General features: G+C 33.6%; 2 protein-coding genes across 4 annotated transcripts in view; both read left to right on the top strand.

Annotated features, from left to right (window-relative positions):
* Positions 1–11,218, top strand: part of LOC134232948 (cytosolic purine 5'-nucleotidase-like) — a 48,355-nt gene extending 37,137 nt beyond the window's left edge. For all 3 annotated transcript variants that reach the window (XM_062714958.1, XM_062714947.1, XM_062714952.1), the window contains 11 exons: positions 3,471–3,567; positions 3,725–3,804; positions 4,205–4,265; positions 5,388–5,420; positions 5,530–5,622; positions 5,738–5,804; positions 5,938–6,160; positions 8,035–8,095; positions 8,973–9,030; positions 9,285–9,403; positions 9,744–11,218. In XM_062714958.1, coding sequence (XP_062570942.1) covers positions 3,471–3,567; positions 3,725–3,804; positions 4,205–4,265; positions 5,388–5,420; positions 5,530–5,622; positions 5,738–5,804; positions 5,938–6,160; positions 8,035–8,095; positions 8,973–9,030; positions 9,285–9,403; positions 9,744–9,974 — 1,123 coding nt within the window. In that variant the 3' untranslated portion in view covers positions 9,975–11,218. The remainder of the gene's footprint in view (positions 1–3,470; positions 3,568–3,724; positions 3,805–4,204; positions 4,266–5,387; positions 5,421–5,529; positions 5,623–5,737; positions 5,805–5,937; positions 6,161–8,034; positions 8,096–8,972; positions 9,031–9,284; positions 9,404–9,743) is intronic.
* Positions 11,219–17,803: 6,585 nt separating this feature from the next.
* LOC134232902 (uncharacterized) lies at positions 17,804–21,726 on the top strand. The gene is made up of 4 exons (XM_062714900.1): positions 17,804–17,861; positions 18,611–18,747; positions 21,037–21,168; positions 21,432–21,726. The coding sequence occupies exons 1-4, from the start codon at positions 17,846–17,848 to the stop codon at positions 21,597–21,599; spliced, it is 453 nt and encodes a 150-aa protein (XP_062570884.1). The 5' UTR covers positions 17,804–17,845; the 3' UTR covers positions 21,600–21,726.
* The last annotated feature ends 559 nt before the right edge of the window (positions 21,727–22,285 follow it).

Below are 22,285 nucleotides of genomic sequence, written 5' to 3'. Positions count from 1 at the left end.
TGCAATCTGTGTCTTATGTAGAGGGGATCATGTTCGGATTTTTAGAGGTGGCTTTATGATTAAAAAATCATAACCCTGTGTCTCGTGAAGCAGTCGAGCAGAACTGATTAAAACAGATCAGGCACAGTTTGTCTTTGATTGTTGCTTTTCTAGCCTTTCTAAGTCACTTATTTATTCCTAGTTGGTAATTGGATTTGGGTTTATGTTTTTGGTGTTTATTTTGCCAAAATAGCAAGATAAAAAAAACACTGATGAGATTGAAATTCTAGATTCACGGGTTTGTTTGGGTCTGTGAATAAGATTAACTTAAATTAAGTTGAAGAGATTTGTTTGTAAGCTTATATTGGATTTGGAAATTTTAATTAAAATTGTTTAACTTTGAATTCAGAAGTTTTATGGTCCTTGGCTAATTAAATTGACAGAAATTCCCTTTTCTCAACAGATTAGCTTGAATCTGTTGCTGACAATGATTAAATACATCAGAAAAACAGAAATTGGCAAATTCTTGTCTCTCAAGAAAGCATTTAGCTTAATTTACACATTAATTAATCAGGTTTCAGTTTATATCATTCCCACAGTTATGCATTATGTTATGTAATGAAGTAATAAATGTTCCATCGGCTCGTTTGTAAAAAATCATATGGAATGATAATGAAACAAATTAAAAGTTTTAAATGCTTTCCAAAAATAAGGCTTGATTTGAAATAACAATCTCACTTAGCAAATTACATTAGAAAACCACCATGTGCAGTTTTTTTCCAAACCACCCAGAATTTTGTCAGTTTTAAAGAATCTGCTCCTGCAGGTCTCTGAAGAATTCTTTCTGTACATGATGCTTAACTCAGATGACATATCTAAGCTTTCAATAAGATAACTCCTGTAGGGTTCACAATAAACGAAGATAGCCTTGTTGGTAATGATTGATAGAAACATAGAAACTTGGCATTCATTATAACCTGTAGAGCAGCACCTTTTATGATAGCACTGTCTCGAGATATGATAGCACTGTCTCGAGATACAGCAATGATAGTGCTACTTATTGCTGATAAAAGGGCTATCATTGATGATGCTAGTTTGGGGGATCACACCTTAGAAGTCAGGTTGATGGATTGATTGGGGAAGTTTTATGTTAAGAAGGGGCAGAGATGTTATGGTTGATTTTTATGCTCCATTGATAGTGTAAATGCCAGGAATTTGTCACATTTTCTGAGTTTTTATGTTTTTGGATCTCTGCATAATAATTGTCAGTTTCCATAAAAATCTGGTGTTTTTTAAGGTTGATTGCCTTTGGTTTCTTTGAAAGACTAGATACACAAAACTTATAAGTCATGACAGATTCAGATTATTATAGCTGCTGGGGATGAACCTGTAGGATTATTGGATAACAGTCTGACCTTGAGGGACCTCTGACCTTTGACCTATGACAGAATCAGATTATTATAGCTGCCTAGGGATGGACCTGTAGGATTATTGGATAACAATCTGACCTTGAGGGACCTCTGACCTTTGACCTTTAGATTCAGGAGGAGTTTTGATGCCATATGACAATGCTTTGAATGATTATATTATATTTACATTCAGTGTAATTTTCCTTATGAAATCCATTAGAAATCCACGACGTTCAAATTTCTATAACACACGCGAAACCTAGTCACCGCGCGTTAGAATACACACTAGGAACTATATGCATTTTTTTATAATCTGGGAACACCAAAATGTAAAATGTTTTATTTCAATTTATTGAAAAATTATAATCCTGAAAAATTAACGTAATGTGCATTAAGAATTAATTTGTCATTTTTTTCCTCGCAATGTTTATTTGCGTTATTTAACTTTGCAACGTCATTTAACGTCATTTGACGTCACAAACGGCTCTTACATCTATTAATCACGGCAGTTTTGAAGGGCGCTAAATTCATATTTAAGATTAACGAAATAAGCAATTATGAAAAAGGAAAATTAGAGAATGTAAATATAAGCATTGAATACATATTTTTGGATGTCTTCGGTCCTATAACACACCTGGCCGTGCCGACAAATTATCATACCGCGCTAACGCGCGGTATTCAATTTGTCGGCACGGCCAGGTGTGTTATAGGACCGAAGACATCCAAAAATATGTATTCAATGCTTAAATAACTTTTTTAAATCTAGTGACCTTATTAACAACACAACGCAAAATGACCATGAGGGCATGTGAACATGAGTTAAAATAACAAGGCAAGAGGGGGCTGCAGACAGAAGAGTTTTATACTTGTGTTTACACAGAAATTGAAAATAGTCAGAAACTATATTTTAGAGAAGTTGATTACAGTGCACTGATATGCAGTGTATTCACTTTAGATCTAAAATAAAATGAAAGGGACTAGCGTCTTTTAATTGTTTTTATAAATGCATGCAGGGCTATAACATTTCTATTGCATGTCCTTCCAGAAAACAAAGTTTTTAAAGTTTCATGTGGAAAAAAAATCTGGACACTGCACCTGGCAGTTAAAATCTTCTTGTCTACAGAAAATCTTTGAAAATCATCCATCTGCCATTAAAATTATCTTAATAATGCTCATATGTACACTGTATGTAAAATACTCTTTTGGAGATGCTGAGAAAAAAAAACTGCATCAATTTAATGTGCAATTTATCAAAAGTTCTTGATTTTCAGAGTTTTTAATGAGAATTCAAGGTCAGTGGAAAATTAAAACCAAAAAAAAAAAAAAAAGAAAATGTGAAATTAATTTGTTTATGTAACAGCTTGAGTGCAGGTGTTTGAATTTTCAGGGTAATTAGTAAACCCCTAATGCTTTCTTTGAATAAATTGTATACAAAAATTCCTCATGCTTTATTTTGTGACCCTAGAGATTAAGTGTGTGCAGGCATTTGCTTAAAAGATGTACCTTTCTTTGGTGATATAACCAGTTTGATTAATTGTTCATGGTTTACATAAACAGCCATGCTTAGAGGATTTAAATGTCAAAAATGAAGTTAAATCCAAATAATTTGAAATTTTGAAGAGTCTTATGAACAGTTGCATGCAGATGAGAATGTTATCAAGAACTTGAGTTCATGATTATTTTAAGTGCATTAAATTTGAAATTTGAATTTGAAAAAATGCCTGTTTGTTATTTAACTTTGAAGGACAAAATCATCGTGATTTAAATTTCTTCCTGCAATATGTGTGAAGTGAAAAATGCAGTAATAAAAAACATACCCGGTAATAAAATTTTTGAGAGCTATGAATGCTAATGATTTGTTTGCTGTGACTTTATTTGCCATCCATTAAAAACAATGCAGAAACTTCAATGTAATGCTAAAGTTATAAAATATTTAACATAAAATATATAATTAAAAGATTTGAAATCAATAGCTTCTTGAATTTTTACCAAAAAATCGTAACTTCTGTTAAAGTTATAGTTTGTAAAGAAAAATAAAAAAGAAATTTGAGCGATTGTCATTTGACTTTATTTTTTCTGTAGTATGGACAATGGAGTCAGAACAGGGGATATAACTATGACCTGGCACTCTATTTACCAGGATGTCATGACCGCTGTCGGCATAGTTCACGATAAAAATGTAAGTACAGGAAAAGAAAGATAACTCACTCTGTAATAGAATTAATTGAAATTGTACTGACCATACTTGCAACTTGATACAATAAAAGAGCTTGAAATTAAATTATAACAATATATTTTGTGTTGGTTTATTTTAACGATATTAATTTTTTTTAAAGGGGCCATTAAAAGGTGAGACTATGAAGAATTTGGAGAAGTATGTTATAAAGGATGAAAGGCTTCCGGTGCTTTTGGACAGGTAAACTGATTATTAGCTAATCTGAAAACTTTAAATACTAGGTATTACTTTAAGGTTCATAAACCCTCTGCTCACTCATAAAATGTTGCTTGAACCTTAATGATTTTCCAAAAGAAATATATTTTATAAGTAAAATACAAACAATTATAGCATAGCTTGTGGGGCAAAATTGGACAAAAAAGACACTTCAACTTCAATCTGTAATGGAATAGTAGACATTTATGTTATTAAGAGTTATCTCTCTTATCAGAGATTCGATGAACCTTAAGTAATAGATATGTAACAATTAACAGTTTCTCAAAAGAGGCAAATAAGAATTAATTTTCAAACATTTTCTTACCCAAGATGTTTCTATGTTAAACTAGACCTCTAATTTGATGACAATGATTTGTTTTTCCAGAATGAGAGCACATGGATCTAAAGTCTTCTTAGCAACAAATAGTGGTTATCAGTATACCAATGTAAGCAACTTGTCATCTACTAACATGTAGAGGCTTATAACCATGTAACTTAAATTGTAAATGACAGTGAGGAAAATCAAATGAATTCACAAAATATTTAAACATCAAAACGCCTTTATATTTTATTGAGAATTTCTTATGCCCCGCCATGAATGTGGCCGGGGCATATAGTGTTTGTCATGTCCAAAAAAGTCACTTCAACTCCTTCTGTCACACTTTGCGTTTAGCTCTGTTCAAAGCTAAGTTTCAAAGAAACATTTTTTCATCAAACTTCATATGCTGATAGATATTGATGAGATGCAACTGCATCAACATCTCTCTTGACCTTGACCTCAGTGTTTAGATTTTAAACATACCATTCAAGATGGTGTTAAAACTTCACATGTTGATACAAACTTGCACGGATAATAGAACACTACCAGATTGCTTCGGATGTAACAACATTTTCCAATGAGTGACCAGGTTTTTTGGAGCTCAAAAGAGGCAAATAAAAATTAATTTTTAAACATTTTCTTACCCAAGATGTTTCTATGTTAAACTAGACCTCTAATTTGATGACAATGATTTGTTTTTCCAGAATGAGAGCACCATTTCCAAGGAACTATAAGCCCTAAAACCAAACTTGTGATGCATCTAGGGATGAACAACAACTTGCTGAGGATAGTTTTCCAGATGGTTATTTTGGAGCAGGTATACCAATGTAATGCATCTAAGGACTTTGTCATCATTTTCATTCCCTAGTAACATGTATGAGGGATGCTTATATATTCCATGTAACTTAAATTGTAAATGACAGTGATGGATGATGCATCTAGGAAAATCATTCCCTAATGAACAAAACTTGCATGGCTGATGCATCTAGGGATGGATACTACCAGACTTGCTTCGGATGCTGGATCTGACCTACATTTTCATTTAAACATCAAAACGCCTTTATATTTTATTGAGAATTTTTTTTAAATCTGGATACACTATGGCTTTTTTTTTCCAAACAAGTTTCAGCTGCATCACTATTCAAGATGTTTTATGGACATATATCTAGTTTTTAAATCTGTACTTATGGCTAATTGTTTTTCAAATGTTTTATTTTGTTTTTATTAATTTTCACATTTTTTCTTGTAGAAAGTGATGTCATACATGTTGAATGATGATAAGGTATTTAAAATTATTGTTAATATTTGAATTTGTTTATAGAGTTTGCAATTGTAAATGAGAGTGAAAAAATGTATGAAAATCATATATTGAAAGTTAACCCATTTTCCAGCGAGACTGGACCAGCTATTTTGACTACATTGTTGTGGATGCCAAAAAACCTTTATTTTTCGAAGAGGGAACAATTCTACGTCAAGTTGATAAGGTTTGTTGATTTATGATTTTTTTTGAGAGAGAGAGAGTGAGAAAAAGAAAGGATGTCTTTAATTTTCTGAACACCTGTCTGTTACATATTTATGAATTACGGGCCTTTGTTATAGGAGACTGGTGCCTTAAAGCTAGGAGCTCACACAGGACCCATAAAGTCAGGACAGGTTTACTCGGGAGGTAATGGGAACAGCCAGAAGTTTTATTTATTCTAGCATTTATGCCCTGCGCAAATAGTTTTAGTTCATAAAATGAAATGTGCAAAATTACCCATTATTCCAAAAAAATATTTTAAAGAGAAATGTTATTTTAGGTTCCATTAGCGTCTTCCATGAGCTGATGAAGATATATGACCAGGAAGTTTTATATGTTGGTGACCACATTTTTGGCGACATTTTGAAGACCAAAAAAGTCCGAGGTTGGAGGACGTTCCTTGTCGTCCCCGAGCTGGCTCAGGAACTGCTGGTGTGGACCAAGAAAAAGGCCCTGTTTGAACAGCTAGAGGACTTGGACATGCAGATTGGTGAAATGTACAGGTAAGACAGATTGTTGAAATGTACAGGTAAGGCAGATTGGTGAAATGTACAGGTAAGACAGACAGATGAAATGTACAGGTAAGACAGACAGATGAAATGTACAGGTAAGACAGACAGATGAAATGTACAGGTAAGGCAGATGGGTGAAATGTACAGGTAAAACAGATAGGTGAAATGTACAGGTAAGACAGATTGGTGAAATGTACAGGTAAGACAGATTGGTGAAATGTACAGGTAAGGCAGATTGGTGAAATGTACAGGTAAGGCAGATGGGTGAAATGTACAGGTAAGGCAGGTTGGTGAAATGTACAGGTAAGAACAGATTGATGAAATGTACAGGTGAGACAGACAGATGAAATGTACAGGTAAGGCAGATGGGTGAAATGTACAGGTAAGGCAGATGGGTGAAATGTACAGGTAAAACAGAGAGGTGAAATGTACAGGTAAAACAGATAGGTGAAATGTACAGGTAAAACAGATAGGTGAAATGTACAGGTAAGGCAGATTGGTGAAATGTACAGGTAAGGCAGATAAACGTACAGGTAAGGCAGATTGGTGAAATGTACAGATAAGGCAGATTGGTGAAATGTACAGGTAAGGCAGATTGGTGAAACGTACAGATAAGGCAGATTGGTGAAACGTACAGATAAGGCAGATTGGTGAAACGTACAGGTAAGGCAGATTGGTGAAATGTACAGATAAGGCAGATTGGTGAAACGTACAGGTAAGGCAGATTGGTGAAACGTACAGGTAAGACAGATAGGTGAGATGTACAGGTAAGACAGATAGGTGAGATGTACAGGTAAGACAGATAGGTGAAATGTACAGGTAAGACAGATTGGTGAAATGTACAGGTAAGACAGATTGGTGAAATGTACAGGTAAGACAGATTGGTGAAATGTACAGGTAAGACAGATAGGTGAAATGTACAGGTAAGACAGATAGGTGAAATGTACAGGTAAGGCAGATTGGTGAAATGTACAGATAAGGCAGATTGGTGAAATGTACAGATAAGGCAGATTGGTGAAACGTACAGATAAGGCAGATTGGTGAAACGTACAGATAAGGCAGATTGGTGAAATGTACAGATAAGGCAGATTGGTGAAATGTACAGGTAAGGCAGATTGGTGAAATGTACAGATAAGGCAGATTGGTGAAATGTACAGATAAGGCAGATTGGTGAAATGTACAGATAAGGCAGATTGGTGAAATTGGTGAAAAGTACAGATAAGTTGGTGAAATGTACAGGTAAGGCAGATTGGTGAAATGTACAGGTAAGGCAGATTGGTGAAATGTACAGGTAAGACAGATAGGTGAAATGTACAGGTAAGACAGATAGGTGAAATGTACAGGTAAGACAGATTGGTGAAATGTACAGGTAAGGCAGATTGGTGAAATGTACAGATAAGGCAGATTGGTGAAACGTACAGGTAAGGCAGATTGGTGAAATGTACAGATAAGGCAGATTGGTGAAATGTACAGATAAGGCAGATTGGTGAAATGTACAGGTAAGGCAGATTGGTGAAACGTACAGGTAAGGCAGATGGGGTGAAATGTACAGGTAAGGGAGTATTTTGTGAATATCCCTTCCCAGAATGAATATACAGTTAGTATTAATAGATATTAATAATACCTTCACACGAAGTGGTAGAGGAAAGTGTCAGTATATATATTGTATTTTGTTTATCTCTACACTTTTGGCACAAAGTTAAATATGAGGTCAATAAGAAATTTCCTAAATTTTGAGATGTGATTTGAAGATAAATAACTATAGTTACATGTATTTAAAAAAAATGTTCAAAATATTTTGTACCATAGAAAGAATGTGTGATGAAGGGTGGAATGATTTTAAGGAGAGATTTTTTTTCTTTCAGATATCTTGACAGTGAGAGTGAAACCAAACCAGACATTAGCAACATCAACAGATTAATAAGGGTTGGTTGACAGCTTTAGAAATTTCTATATACATTGTATAACTTTAAAACATAAAGAACTATATGCGGTATATTGATTATTTGCCCCCAAAAAAGGAAAACTTCCTGAAATGTGCTGAATTCAATAAATTGTATGAGAAATATAAATTAACAGAAAATATTATAGTGTCAAAGCAGTGTATTCACAATTTTTGTTTTTATGACGTCACAAACTAGAATATCCTTTTTCAAACAAAATGGACAAAATTTCAACAATTTTAGCTTTAAAATTTATAGAGCGCATTCAAGTTTGTTCAGGAACAATATTGACATATTTCATTGATATTATCATTCTACACGTTATATCGAAATAAGGGTTGATCCTGAACACACATGCGCTCGGTGACTTTCTATATCGACGAAATATGTACATTTTTCTGTAAAATTCATAAAAAACTGAAATTTACGTCATGTTTGTGACGTCATTACGTATATATGGCGTCATTACTTATGAAAATATTCAGTGCTTTGAAGTCAGCATATACTCCCCTGTTTAAGAGTTAAATCAAATATATCTCCATCAAAGTTTGATTTGGGGGGCAAATATTGGTTATTACTGAATAAAGTTCTTTAACTAATCCATAGATTAAAGTAAATCTATGAATAAAGCTATTACTAGCTGCTGATCTGTAGCTCACTGGTCTAAGAAAAGAAGAATGGATGACCGGAGCAACAGTGGCATCAACTAAAAAAAAAGTGTATTAATTGAGCACAAAGGGGATGTTACTTCTCGATTTATTTCTCTGTATATTTAAGTTGCCATCTCTAAATATTACAAACCCTATGGTCCTAATATTTTTTTTCCATTAATGGGTTTCCATTTTATTCATTCCTTACAGGATACTACACACCAAATGGACATGGCATATGGAATTCTGGGAAGTGTCTTCAGAAGTGGTGAGTACCTTTTTGGAGAGAGTCAGGAGAAAAATTGTTTTGTCAAAATTTTGAAGGAAAAAAAAATCATGAATGGAGGTACACTGTACCGGTAGTTCATTTCTTCCAAGAATCTTTTGCTTGTGAATAAAAAGTCCATTAATTCATATTGTTGCAAAATATTGATTGCATCTAGAGAATTTCAAGGGAATTTGAAATATTTTTAACCACTACATTTGGATGATTTCTTTATTTGCTCTGTCTTTTGTTGATAGGCTCTCGCCACACCTTCTTTGCCAGTCAGTTGATGAGGTTTGCTGACCTGTATGCGGCCTCTGTTGACAATCTCCTCCATTATCCTTTCTGTTATGTCTTCAGAGCTCCAAATATGTTGGTATGAAATTTTTACATTGCAATAAAATAAGACAGAAAATGATTTTATTTTTAAAATACTTTTTTATGTGCAGTCAGTTTCATAATTTCCTTAGTGTTTTTCAACCTCCAAAATGTATTTGGGGTCTTTTTATATATCTGTGCTACATGTAGGAAAGAACAATTTAACTGCTCTGCCCCAATAAAGTATAAATGAAGAACAGAGTGGACTAAATACTAGTGATTAGAGGGTTAGATATACCTTATACTTTCTTTCATTCTTATTAAGTTTAAAATGTTCTTAGCTATAAATTGTTGAATCTTATTGAACTTGTCTAAATCCTACTGAACCCTTTTTTAAGATGGCCCATGAGTCGACAGTGGACCATGAAGACATATTACAGATGGAGAACAACGGTCTGGCCCTCCGGACCCGAGACCGAGAGAATTCTCAGGAGGAACGCAGGAAGCGCCTGGAGCGCACCCACAGCATCGTCCCCAATCTGTTTGCCCCGACGCCGCATCAGTTCACGCAGTTAACAGAGGACGATAGCCCTGAAAATACAGAGACTGAATTGTCTAGTGCGAAGTAGAAGGCAAAGGTCAAGGGTCATGACACATGACATTGCCTATAGTATTTTGAACCCCTTTTTTAAGCATGAATTTTTATTTTTTGCAGCATTTCGTTTTTTAAAAGGCATTCTTTTTTTTTATGATTTTATGCTTGCTCATTGTAAATCCATAGGAATGTGTCTGTTGAGTACGTAAATTAAATTTATTCACAGGGTTATCATTGTTTAAACAGTGGAAGTCAACTACCGGTACATGTACATTTAAATATGAACAAATTAATATCTACCTCAGTTGCATATAAAGCAAAAGATCAGCTCCTCTAAACTTACCAAAAAGAGAGTGATAAAAGTTACCATAATAGTACACCTTGTTGAGCCTGTGATTTTTGTTTTGTTTTGTATAAATTACTTGTATAAACCCTGTTAATAGCTTATATCTGCTGCTTTAAGCTTTGTTTGCCAATGGACCTGTTTGTTATTTGTTGATGAATAACTGTGATAATGTTCAATATAAGCAAGAAGATCTGACATATTTGTCCAAAATATGCTCCTGCATTTGACTATATACTGTAGATTCCTAATTATACGCGAAGAATTGATTTCCGCGTAATTTCGCGGAAAGCGTCAGTCGCGAAAAAATATTACTTGCTTTTATTTTTATGGTGCTGTAGTCTATGTAAATTCTTTTGATCACCCTTTCATTAGCGAATTATAAATCTCGCGATTTGAGGTGAAAGACACAGTTCGCGATAAAAAGTACTCGCGAAAAATAAGGAATCTACAGTAAAATCTATTGCATGTGGATTAGATAACAGCTTCTTATGACCTGCATACTCAATGTATGTTATGTGGAAGTTGGCATACTATAAAAAACATAAATTTTCCTTATAATCTATTTTTTCCAAATATTTACATAAAAAAAAATATATTTTGTATTAGTACAATGGAAAGTATATGCATAAAATGCACTATACACTGGATGCAAAACTGTACATTGTTAACTTTGATTTCAACCTAACTTACAGAAAAAAAATTGTTTCCTGCCAAATATGTGTTGCATAATATGTTTTGAGAAGTGATAGAATGAGCTTATCTTCCATAGACTATCTATATAAAGAACTGCATTACATATGACAATGTTCGCAAAATGTAGCTGCAGAACTGTAGCTCAGGGACAAAGAACAGACATACTGTAAATGTATTTTATTATATAGCTAACAAATAGTCTCTAATAAAATACTACCAAAAATCTAAAGAATTTTAGCATTCAAACACATTTTATAATGCTGATACCATCACTGGCAGGAGCCCGAAGTATGTAGAGGCAACTAAGTTGTAAAAAAAAAAGTCGTCTGGTCAAAGTCAAGTTAAATATGTAAGGAAGTGGCATCTAGCTGTGTGTTTATTTTTCATTCAAAATGAAATTATTTATTAAAAATTTAGACCCATTAAAACCTAAACAAGCAAATTATATCGCTTGGTAGGGTTTTCATCGGAATAATTATTAGAACATTTTTATACATTTAATTTGAATACCGATACCATAAAATCATTAATTTGAGTTTTTTAGTTGGAATAATTATTATAAATTATGTGGAAATGTTTTAACTGTATCATTATATAAATGTACTTGATAACATTTGTTAATTAACAATAAATATTTCAACCGATTAAAGCAAAAATTTTCTGGTTTTCCGAGTATTTAAAAGTTACCCTCCAAAAGAATTTATTTTATTATACTGAATGTCTTATTGATTAAGGACGTCAGCGAAAAAAAAACCGTCGATCGTCTTTACGTTCATGTATAGATAGCTTTCACACTCACCGGTTCACTAATCTCCTTATTGTTTGTTTCATACTCGAATTAGAGTCATTTATCATATAAAGTTTCGTTACTTCTGGCTCGCAAGCATGTTTCCTACACTCGAAAGCATGTTTCGTCTGTCGTTTGTTGTTTTCAAGTAAGCTATATCGGACGCAAGCTTTTATTGACGTCAATTTTACCTGGCCTCTTTCAAACGCGAAAGTATATGCATAAAATGCTACGGTGAACCGTACGCGCATAATTTCCACGCATGTGGCATTACCGTTGTGTTACCCGTTGTCACGTGTGTTGCTAAGGCTCAGGGTAAAAAATTGTTAACTGCGTCTAAATCAATCAGTTGTAGTATTTAACATGAAAGTATAATAAAAAGGAGTTATTGAACTTATATTATATAAAGAACTGCATTCAAATGCACTCGCAAAATGTGCATTTGCAGAACTTGTGCCAATTAATATTCACTATTATTATGCTTCCTGTCAGTTTGTCTCTATATAACCCATACCCTACTATTCTCGCATAGTGGTCTAAGGATTTATATAGCGTAAGCATACTATGCCGAAATAGTGCACAGCTTTATTTACTGAATAAAATTCTTCCATGCACACGCCGGGGATCGAACTGACGACCATGAGATTGTCAGTTCGATGCCTTATCGATTACGCCACAGAGACGATCACTGATTGGTAGAATTTTATTAAATATATAAACTTAATTTAAACAATTGACACAAGAAGGAGAAAATAGACAAATATTATTTGAAAACAGTTATATTATTCTAAGGAACTTTAGATTAATGTGTACAACAAACTTTCAAACTAATTGCATACAATCGTTAAATTATTTATTTAAAACGCTTTTTTATATGACGCTTGATTGAAGGATGTAAAAGAAAATTATCAATGAGAATCGACGTCTGCAAACAAATAAGGCTTACATGTACTAACAAAACAGAAAATAAAGATGAGTTGCTTTGGGACAGAAAATCCCGACTTATTTAGAGAAAATACTAGTAACCAAAATAAATAAGCATGCAAACAATTTTAGCATGAAGATTTTGAATGAGTTCTTGCAAGTGCGCTGCATGTGTAAGCACCGATATTTTCAGGAAAAAGTCAAACAGATTGCCGCATAAATAATTACAACAGTCAGCATAATAATAACAATAGTGTTGCATTATGCATGTACTATGCCTAAATAGTAGGCAGGGTTTGACACATAGTGCACTCGCCTCCGGCTCGTGCACCATGTGTGAAACCCTGCCTACTATTTAGGCATAGTACATGCATAATGCAACACTATTATATAAATATAAGTTCAATAAGCCTATAATATATTTAGCATGTACAATGATTGATGGAATTTTGTTTTCAAACAAGAGAGCAAAGAATTGGGAAGCAATCGGGATACATGTATAATGTACTTGTGGGCAGTTTTATGTTTGTATGTATCTATTAACTACTTGTGCAGTATATGGACAGATATACTTTTGAAAACCAAACAAAATTAAGTATGTTAAAAATCCTGTATCTAGATCTAGGAGTATATGCTGTGTGATTGGTATATATTTACTAATGTAATATATTTACCCAGGTAATTGAACTGTTGAAAGAAATATCATAATACTCTTGCTTGCATACATATTTTTTGAAAAGATTTTTTAAGAGTTTTATATTCAAGTGCTCTAAATAGCATCTCAGTAAAATGATTTCTTGCTTTATTGTTATTATTTATATATGATTTTTACCCTTAGTCATTCCTTAGTTAGAAAATCTAACATATCCAATGGCATGACCTCTTGTCTTTTGTTACCTTTTTCCTTTTCTTTTCTTTCATTTTTTTTTTTTAGAATCTTCAATTTATGAATCACTTAATTCTCTGTAGTATTCCCTTAGCTTATAGATTATAGATAATGGTAATATGGGTTTTTTTCAGTAATATGGATTTGATTGTTCATTACAGTCATACTGGGAATATTTTTTGAAGAGTGTTTTTATACATGTTGAACATCTTTGTGTAAATGTGGGGCAAGGACTACGCAGGGACATGTTTAAATATTAGAAAAGTAGTAATGTATTTAGTGGTTCAGGGAGAAAATTACAAAGTAACACTATGATCAGAAATGAAGCTGGAATGAGCATCAGTACAATTTATCAAAATTTATTACGACATTGATCTACAAAAGTTTACATGTATTAATTATTTATAACACATTTAATTCTGTGTTTATTTGTCTTGAAGTTTTGATTTTTTAAAACAAGCAGAGGTTATATTTTAAATACCGGTGCATGGCATTCATTTCTACGATTATTAGTGCAATAAATGATTTTAACATTGGTCTACATAGTATTTTCTTATACACAGAGAGAATTCAACTACACTGTTTTTGAATAATTATTCATTTCAATGCTTTATAATAAACTTATTTACTGTTTAATATTATTGAAGTTGTATTTTCTTGTACAAATAGAGGTTTAAACTACACTGTACACTGTGTAAAGTAATGATTAATTTCAGTGCTTTAACTTTGCCAATAAAATAATTATTTTAATTAAGACTTTCATTATTTATCAAAATCATGCAGCAACGGTGCTTCCATATAAGTAAGTTTTTCTGGCCAAGTGGTTCTTGAGATTTTTGTATCTCCCTTTGTAAAGGGACTTGGTCCTTTATTTCAATGATTTAAACTCCTCTTTACCCAAGGATGCTTTGTACCAATTTTGGTTAAAATTGGCCCCGTGGTTCTTGAGAAGAAATGGAAAATGTGAAAATTTTACAGACGGAGTTTCAGACAGCGACTGACCATGGGTTATCAGAAAGGCTCACTTGAGCTTTCAGCTCAGGTGATCTAAAAATCTTTATGGTGGTTCCCCATTTGTTGAAGCCCATTAATAGAGTTAGCTCCACTTATAAACAGATGTGTTTTTGAAACACTATGCGCCTGGCGGCAACAAAGTTAAAAAACATATTTTTAGCATATAGGTCACAGTCAAGGTCACAAGAACAATGATCTCCATGTCATTTGAAAGAATTTGGTTAGTGAAGTATGCATACCAAATATGAAGTCTCTATCTCTCATGGTTCAAAAGTTATGGTAAAGGTTCAAAAAAGCTATTTTTAGCATATAGGACACAGTCAAGGTCACAACGTCATTGTCCCCCGCTTGAAAAGTGGGGGATATTAATTTGGGTTTGTCCGTCCGTCCGTCTTTCTGTCTGTCATGTGAAATGGCTTAATTAGTGGAGTATACATGCCAATTATCAAGTCTTTCTTCCTTCAAAAGTTATGGCCAAGGTTAAAGTTTGCCGACATTAAAGCTAAATTTAGTGTATAGGTCACATTCAAGGCACAAGTTCGGTGTCATTTAAAAGAGCTTAATCAGTGGTGTATGCATACCAAATACGAAGTCTCTATTTTTTATGGTTCAAAGATATGGTGAAGGTTAAAGTTTGCAGAAAAAAACACTATTTTTAGCATATAGGTCACAGTCAAGGTCACAAGGTCATTGATCTTGGTGTTATTTGAAAGAGCTTAAATAGTGGTATGCATGCTAAATATAGTATTAGTCTCAACCATTCATAAAAAGGTTCAAAAGTTATTACATCTATTAGCGAAGGTTAAAGTTTGCAGACAAACAGATAAACAGAATATATACAGACAGGACAAAAACAATATATGTCCCTCGCTTCAAATGGATCTTTCGATCCGGGCGCTTTCTTTCTTTCTTTTTTTTAAATAAAAATGTTTATATAAAAGTATAAAAATTCAATGTTCCTAATAATAGGATATTTTAAGGAGAGGAATCAACATTTTTTCCATAAAGGACCTTGAACTTGGTCAAATGACCTTGGTTCAGTTACGGTCCTTACACATTTAGGTTCAAGGCTTTAGTATTCTGTGAATGAAGTACGGACTATTAATGTTTCTCAAATAATGGGGTGTAGATTTTTAAAAAATCAACAGTGTGAATTTCCATATAAAAAAATCCCCCCCTTTATATGGTTTCGGTGTCTAAGTGGATGGGTGCCATTAATAGGATATTTTAAGGAGAGGAATCAACATTTTATTGCATATTATGTCAACTATGAACGCCTTATCTTATGTCATTTCAAAGTTATTACCAAAGTTAAATTTTTTAAAAACTAGATCAAACTTGAAGGTCAAGGGGTCATACACATGTAAAATCATAGCACGGTAAGAAACATCGTGTTACAGGTATTGCACATGTCAAATTATATGAAAGCCCTAATCTCTTCTCGATCAAAACTGAAATGCAAGATAACGTTTTTGAAAAGTAGGTGGTCAAACTTTAAGGTCAAGGTCACAGGGTAAAAAAAATCATAGTACGTTGTATGTTTAGAAAGGCCTTATCACGGGCAACAAACGTGTAATATGAAAGCCCTATATTTTCTCTCTTTTGAACTGTTTTAAAAGTTATGACCAATTAATTTAAAGTAAGTCAAACTTCAAGGACACAAAGCCAAAAATCATTGTATATCAAGTCAAGCTTCAAGGACACAAAGTCAAAAATCATTGTATATTTATAAAGGTCAGGGACGTAGCCAGGCGTACGATTGTACTCAAAAACGTCCATGTCATTTTGGGGGAGGGGGGGAGGAGAGAGGGAGAGACAGGCGAAATTTTTGCATGCTTTTAAAGCAACATATCATTTTGCAATAAATAAATAATTTTAAAAATAAAAGAAATGATTAGAAACAATTTAATAACGCTAAATAATAACTGAAACTTAACAGAATCGATTTTAGGGGAAAATATGATAGTATTTCTACACCTATTTCTGAAATCATTAGATTCTCAAAAATCTGGTTTACGTATTGCTGATTTTTTTTCTAACTGCATTGCATTCGACCACACCAACCGATTTTATCATAAGTATTTTTTCTCTTCAAAAGTCTAAAATAAAATTTAAGTGGGCTCTTCATATTACATGTACAACGATACAATGTATTGGGCATATCCTATCTCATTTTTGAGTGTTTGTCCGTAATTTGTACAAAAACAAAACAGACCTCGAATATATATACAATGTACATGGCTGCATAACAAACTTAAAAGTGTAAGAAAAAAGCGGCCAGGAAGGTCGAATATGCTCATCAAAATTCAATAGTTGCCGTGGGCATCGCCCCATGGATCCTCACCAGGGCTTCACCACGGACCCATAGGGGTCATTAAGGCCCCCAAACCCCTGCCTACTCTGGCGTCCACATCAAAAGTGGCCTGGCTACGCCCCTGAAGGTCTTGAACAGATAATGTACATGTGAAATATGAAAGCTCGATCTATTCTCATTTAAAAGTTATGACAGGTTAAAGTAAAAGACTTTGTGACAGACTTGCAGACAAATGAGATTATCGATAAGTGTTCTTTACTGAAATTACTTTTACTTCTATTTTTCTACATAAAAATAGAATTTTTAGATTCTGAAACCTTGAATTTTCTGAAACCTGATACTTTTAGGAATTTAACAAAATTAACACTGGCCTTGCAAAACTTCTACATTTGTCAGTTTTCCCCTTTGTGCGTCATGGTGTCTCTTTAAGTTTGAAAAGCTCAGATTAAATTGGAAAAAAACTACTTTAAAGTTAAAAAGTGAACTTTTACTCGACACTAATTTTAGGCTTTAGGCCTACATCTTAAAAATTTTTTTTTTATTGTTCATAGAGGTTAATGCCCAGTCAAATATATCGTTTGTTCGAAATCAGATTACACGTTTTTGTTTGTTTTAATTTTTTAAACCGAAATTAGCTACTTTTATGTTGAAATAAAAAAAAATCAAAGTACTGAAAAGACTTCTGAAAAGAATTTCAAGAGTATATGGATCATTTTGGTAACTCGATATTCATCAGCTTATCGTAAACCTGCGTGTGAACTGAATAGAATACTAGTATAGAGGTACTAGTATTGTGCAACATTATATTATGATTTTTTCCCCCCAAAATGGCACATTGATAAAATAGTTTGAAAAGATAAAACCTTAGCCAACACAAATATTTTCATATCAAAGTCCTCATGTGACGCACATATGTTATCTCAAATTATAGTAAACACGAGATGGACAACCAAGCTTGTATGTATGATTTCCTTGTCCTTCCTTATTATACTTGTCCTTGCTATGTAAATTGATTTTATTGTTTGTAAATTCTATTTTATTAAGATTGGATGAAACTTGTGTTTTCTGATTTCCTTCCCTTGTGTTTGTATATAATAAATGAAATGGGAAGTCATTAAGATTTATTGAATGTAAATTACGGATCGTTGGAAGCAAACTGAAAGTGGATGGGCGGTTGAATGAGAAAAAAAATCCAACCAAAGAAAACTTTACAAGAAAAAAGTATTTTTTTCATAATCAAAAATCAAAATACAAAAAATCCAATTTCGTGAAAGGGGGGGGGGGAGAACCGAACTTCTTTCAGTACAATTATTTCAACCACTACCACTTACCCTTCTTTTACTATACACTGCAACGTGTCTGTTGAAAGTGGGGGGAGGGGGGGGGCTAAACCTACACCTCAATGTTCAATGCCTTTCTTTTGTCTATCATTGCAAAGAAATGGGGGTGGGGTAAAGCTCCCCCAGGGTTTCCATACCTTCGCGGATCATTCATTCACCTAATTGCACATTTGTTATGCTACAATTTCAAACCCACAAATATACACTCAAATAACAGTGTCAACAATTCCATATTTTTACACAATATAGCACATTTTATTTACATGTATAATAATTCAATTTCTAGTATATATGGTGCAATATGCCATATTCCTTATAACATTCATCTATAAAAAGTACTAGTAGAACAGATCTTCTTCTTTTCAGTTAAACAGCAGCAGTATAACCAGCCCCACCCCCACCCCCAATCCTACGGCCAGGGTCCCCCACCTCAGTATGGCCAGCAGTACGCACCGCAGTATGCCCAACCAATGCATCACAGTACATCAAACGTAACAGTAGTGGTACGTTATAAAATCTTACAGAAATGGAAGAATACTATATCAATATTCTTAATATACAGTCAAACTTTTGTATCCTGAACATTGATATATCGAATATTTTGGGTATCTCAAAGGAATTTTAAAGCCCGATCCACTTATTGCAGCCCGGGACCGGGCTGCTCTATACATATAAGTTTTTAAAAGTGTTGGTATACAATGTATGGGAATTGAGGTGGGAGAAGTTATTCAGCATTAAAGTTCTTCTAAACATTAAAAAGATTTAAATCAGAATGTTCTTTTCCTTAATAAATTACGAGATACACAATATATTTACTTCCATAAAGTGAATCTGTAAAAATATTAGGGATGTCAACGAGTACCCGGTTAACCGGGTACTCGATCGAACGTCCGAGTATCGAATACTAAAATCGGTACTCGGTTACTCGGATGTATATTTTGGAATATTTCTAATCTTATTTATTAATGCATTAAACAATCTGTTTAAAAACGTAAAATGCTCATTGCACTTGTACATACAGTAATTAGGGTTTACTACGACTCTAAATGACCGTTATCGCCTGTGGCAGTGTTTATACGTTACAGTAATTATCGTGACCAAGCACCTGGGGTACCTGGCTTTTCTCACCTTCGGCTGCCTTCTTCCTTATTTTTTGTTTGGCTTTAATTATTTGTTTTCACTGAACATCGTTTAAGATCCATTATGTTTAGATAAATTAACTAATTTTGTCAATTCTCCGAGAAGCCGTAAATTCTCGGGAGACGAGCGGATGATATTACACCAGAGACATATATATGGTTTTATATGTCTCTGATTACACGTGCGATAGTTGATATGTTTGTGTTTGATTACATGCCAATACAACTGGTTGAAGGCGAAGGCTTTAAAAAAACTGCTGTCCATCGTTGCATCAAACTACATGTACAAAATACCGTCCCGTAATACTATATAAATCTCGGATCGAACAAGTGAACTAAAATCGTGTATCTGCACTGTTGTGAGAACTTGATCAAGTTCAAGTTGATACTGTACGTAGCTCTGACGACTGGTACCTGGTCGTCAAACGCGACTCTTTTACAATTACGGAGCAAATTATTTTTTTTTAAAGAAAAACAATGTGAACAACTTATGATTTTATTTCTTGTGTTTATCTGATAAATGAATTGAATTTAAAAATTGGTACCGGTATGTTAAATTTCGTCGGGCACGAAGTACTCATCATTATTATTACAACAGAAATACATTTACGGATAAGCCTCCATCAGTGCATCTGGTTTTATTTCTACAAGAGTTTACAATGTTTTACAGTCTTCAATTTACTTGTTCATATTTATTTACACTTTTACCGAGTACCCGGGTACTCGATCGGAAAAACGTCCTAGTAACCGAGTATTGAAAATTGACCGATTTGACATCCCTAAAAAATATATATGTTTTTTCATATTTAATATATAAAGTTGCTTATCCTTTACTATCGAAAAAACGACAGGTTGCATGAGGTAGGTATTTGTAAAGTTTTATCAACAATGAACATAATTTCATAAAAGAAAAATAAGCATGTGTTATCAAGAGTTATCTCTCTTATCAGAATATCGATGAACATTAATGTAACACATTATACACGGGATCTTCTGTGGCACAAAATATATTTCTCTTTTCTACAAAGTAATGATACTTTTTCTTTGCTGTTTCATCCTCATGCATAAATAAAAGACATGGGCGTCGGAAGCAAATTGAAAGTGGGGAGGGGGGTGGGTTAATCGATAATCGAAAGTGGGGGGCTAAACCAACAAAAAAGGTAATTTCTAATTTTCAATGCCTATATAATGTCTATTTTTGCAAAAAAAGCGGAGGGGGGGGGGGCTAAGCCCCCCCCCCCCGTTCCACCGCCTATGAAAGATTCAACCCCACAACCCAAATCCATGGATGAGACAAACACAATCTATCTTGAAATACCGCCTGTTGAAAACTAAAATTAAAGAAGATGGACGAACAAGGCATACAAACTGCCTATAGATTTAAATGCATAAAAGTCATTCTCAATATGTGAATTTTGTATTTAGAGTAAAGTTCTTATAATTGAAAAGAATGAAAAAATCATGGATGGATCCAAAAATTAATATATTTTCCTAGTTGAAATACAGAAAAAATTCTGAAAAATTTGATGAAGTGTTGTTTTTAACAGATTGTTTTCTCAAAACATACCCTTCCTTTTACGTAAAAAGAAATAATTTGTTTACTAAGGTCCGGTCTGACTGTTAAATCATAGTAGGATTCTCATAATAATACAGACGGCCGGACTACAACCAACAGTTGTCGTTCCTGTTAATATCACGGAAAGGGACTGGACAGTTCCCGCCATACTTGCTACACTCTTCTGCTTCCTCCCTACCGGGATCTGTGCCATCATCGCTGCCGTCAATGTAAGTTTGAATTTTACATGCATTTATTTTCTATGAAACTAGGTAATGCATTTTGACAATGTGAAAAAAGCCTTGCTGATCAATATTTAATCCAATGCTCAATATATTTTAATAAAGACCAGAGATGATCATGTGGTTATCATTTTCGATCAGTATCATTTTGAGGCTTGCTATTGAATAACTACATGTAAAGTAAACAATCAAACCACTAAGAAGAAAAACTGAAGAGTCAATGTTTCTTAAATTATATTTTTACTCAACAGGCCAGAAGCCTGTTTCAAGCTGGTGACCACGAGGGAGGGAGAGCCAGCAATGCCTGGGCTCGAGGTCTAACCATTACCTCCATAGTATTGGGAACCGTGTTGATTTCCATCATCATAGGACTGTACATCTGGGTGTGGAGCGTGGCTACTAGTTTCAATAACTATTGAAAGATAAAAACATCCAAAGACTGAACTGGAACATCGATAATCAACAAAATTTTTGTTAAATTCAAGATTTACTCAAAACATCACCTGTATTATCGAATCATTTAAATAAAACTTTTTATATGAAGAATGCCATTTTCATTAAGAGTCTCTAAAAATCTTGCAAAATCGCAAAAGGGCGTTATAAACAAAATTGTACATGTACACACTGAGTTTAACTCAACGAAAAAGAACGAGGTAGATCCTTTAAGACTAAAATAAAGAATTTAGTGTCACAGAAAATTGATGTGAAGCGAAAAATACATGTGTGGAGCTGGAAGAAACTTTTGATACTGTATTAAATGTAATAAAGATAAGCAATATAATATTAAAAAAACATGCAATATGGTGAAGAAAATAATATTGATGAAGTCTTTAAATTGAGCTGCAATATTATGCCTAAGGCATTTTTTATTGATGCAAACTTGTTGTTTTACGTGGGAAACACTCGATTCTCCACCAGTTTTGTATAGTGATATTGTTGTCATTGGTATACTGGGTAGATTGAATCGGTAGCGTGTTTGACTTGGTTTTGGCCAAGGAACATGATCACTTGGTTAAATTAATCAGAATATCACTTTGGTCAAGGGTGCGGGGATTACATATCAGAGCGATTGATTGATTGATTGATTAATTGTATGTTGTTTAGC

The sequence above is a fragment of the Saccostrea cucullata genome, unplaced genomic scaffold (assembly GCF_032062105.1).
Source record: "Saccostrea cucullata isolate Sc308-1 unplaced genomic scaffold, CSIRO_AGI_Scuc_v1 ctg820, whole genome shotgun sequence".
Classification (NCBI taxonomy): domain Eukaryota; kingdom Metazoa; phylum Mollusca; class Bivalvia; order Ostreida; family Ostreidae; genus Saccostrea; species Saccostrea cuccullata.
The sequence above is the reverse complement of the archived record's forward strand: the minus strand, read 5'-3'. Positions and strand labels throughout refer to the sequence as shown.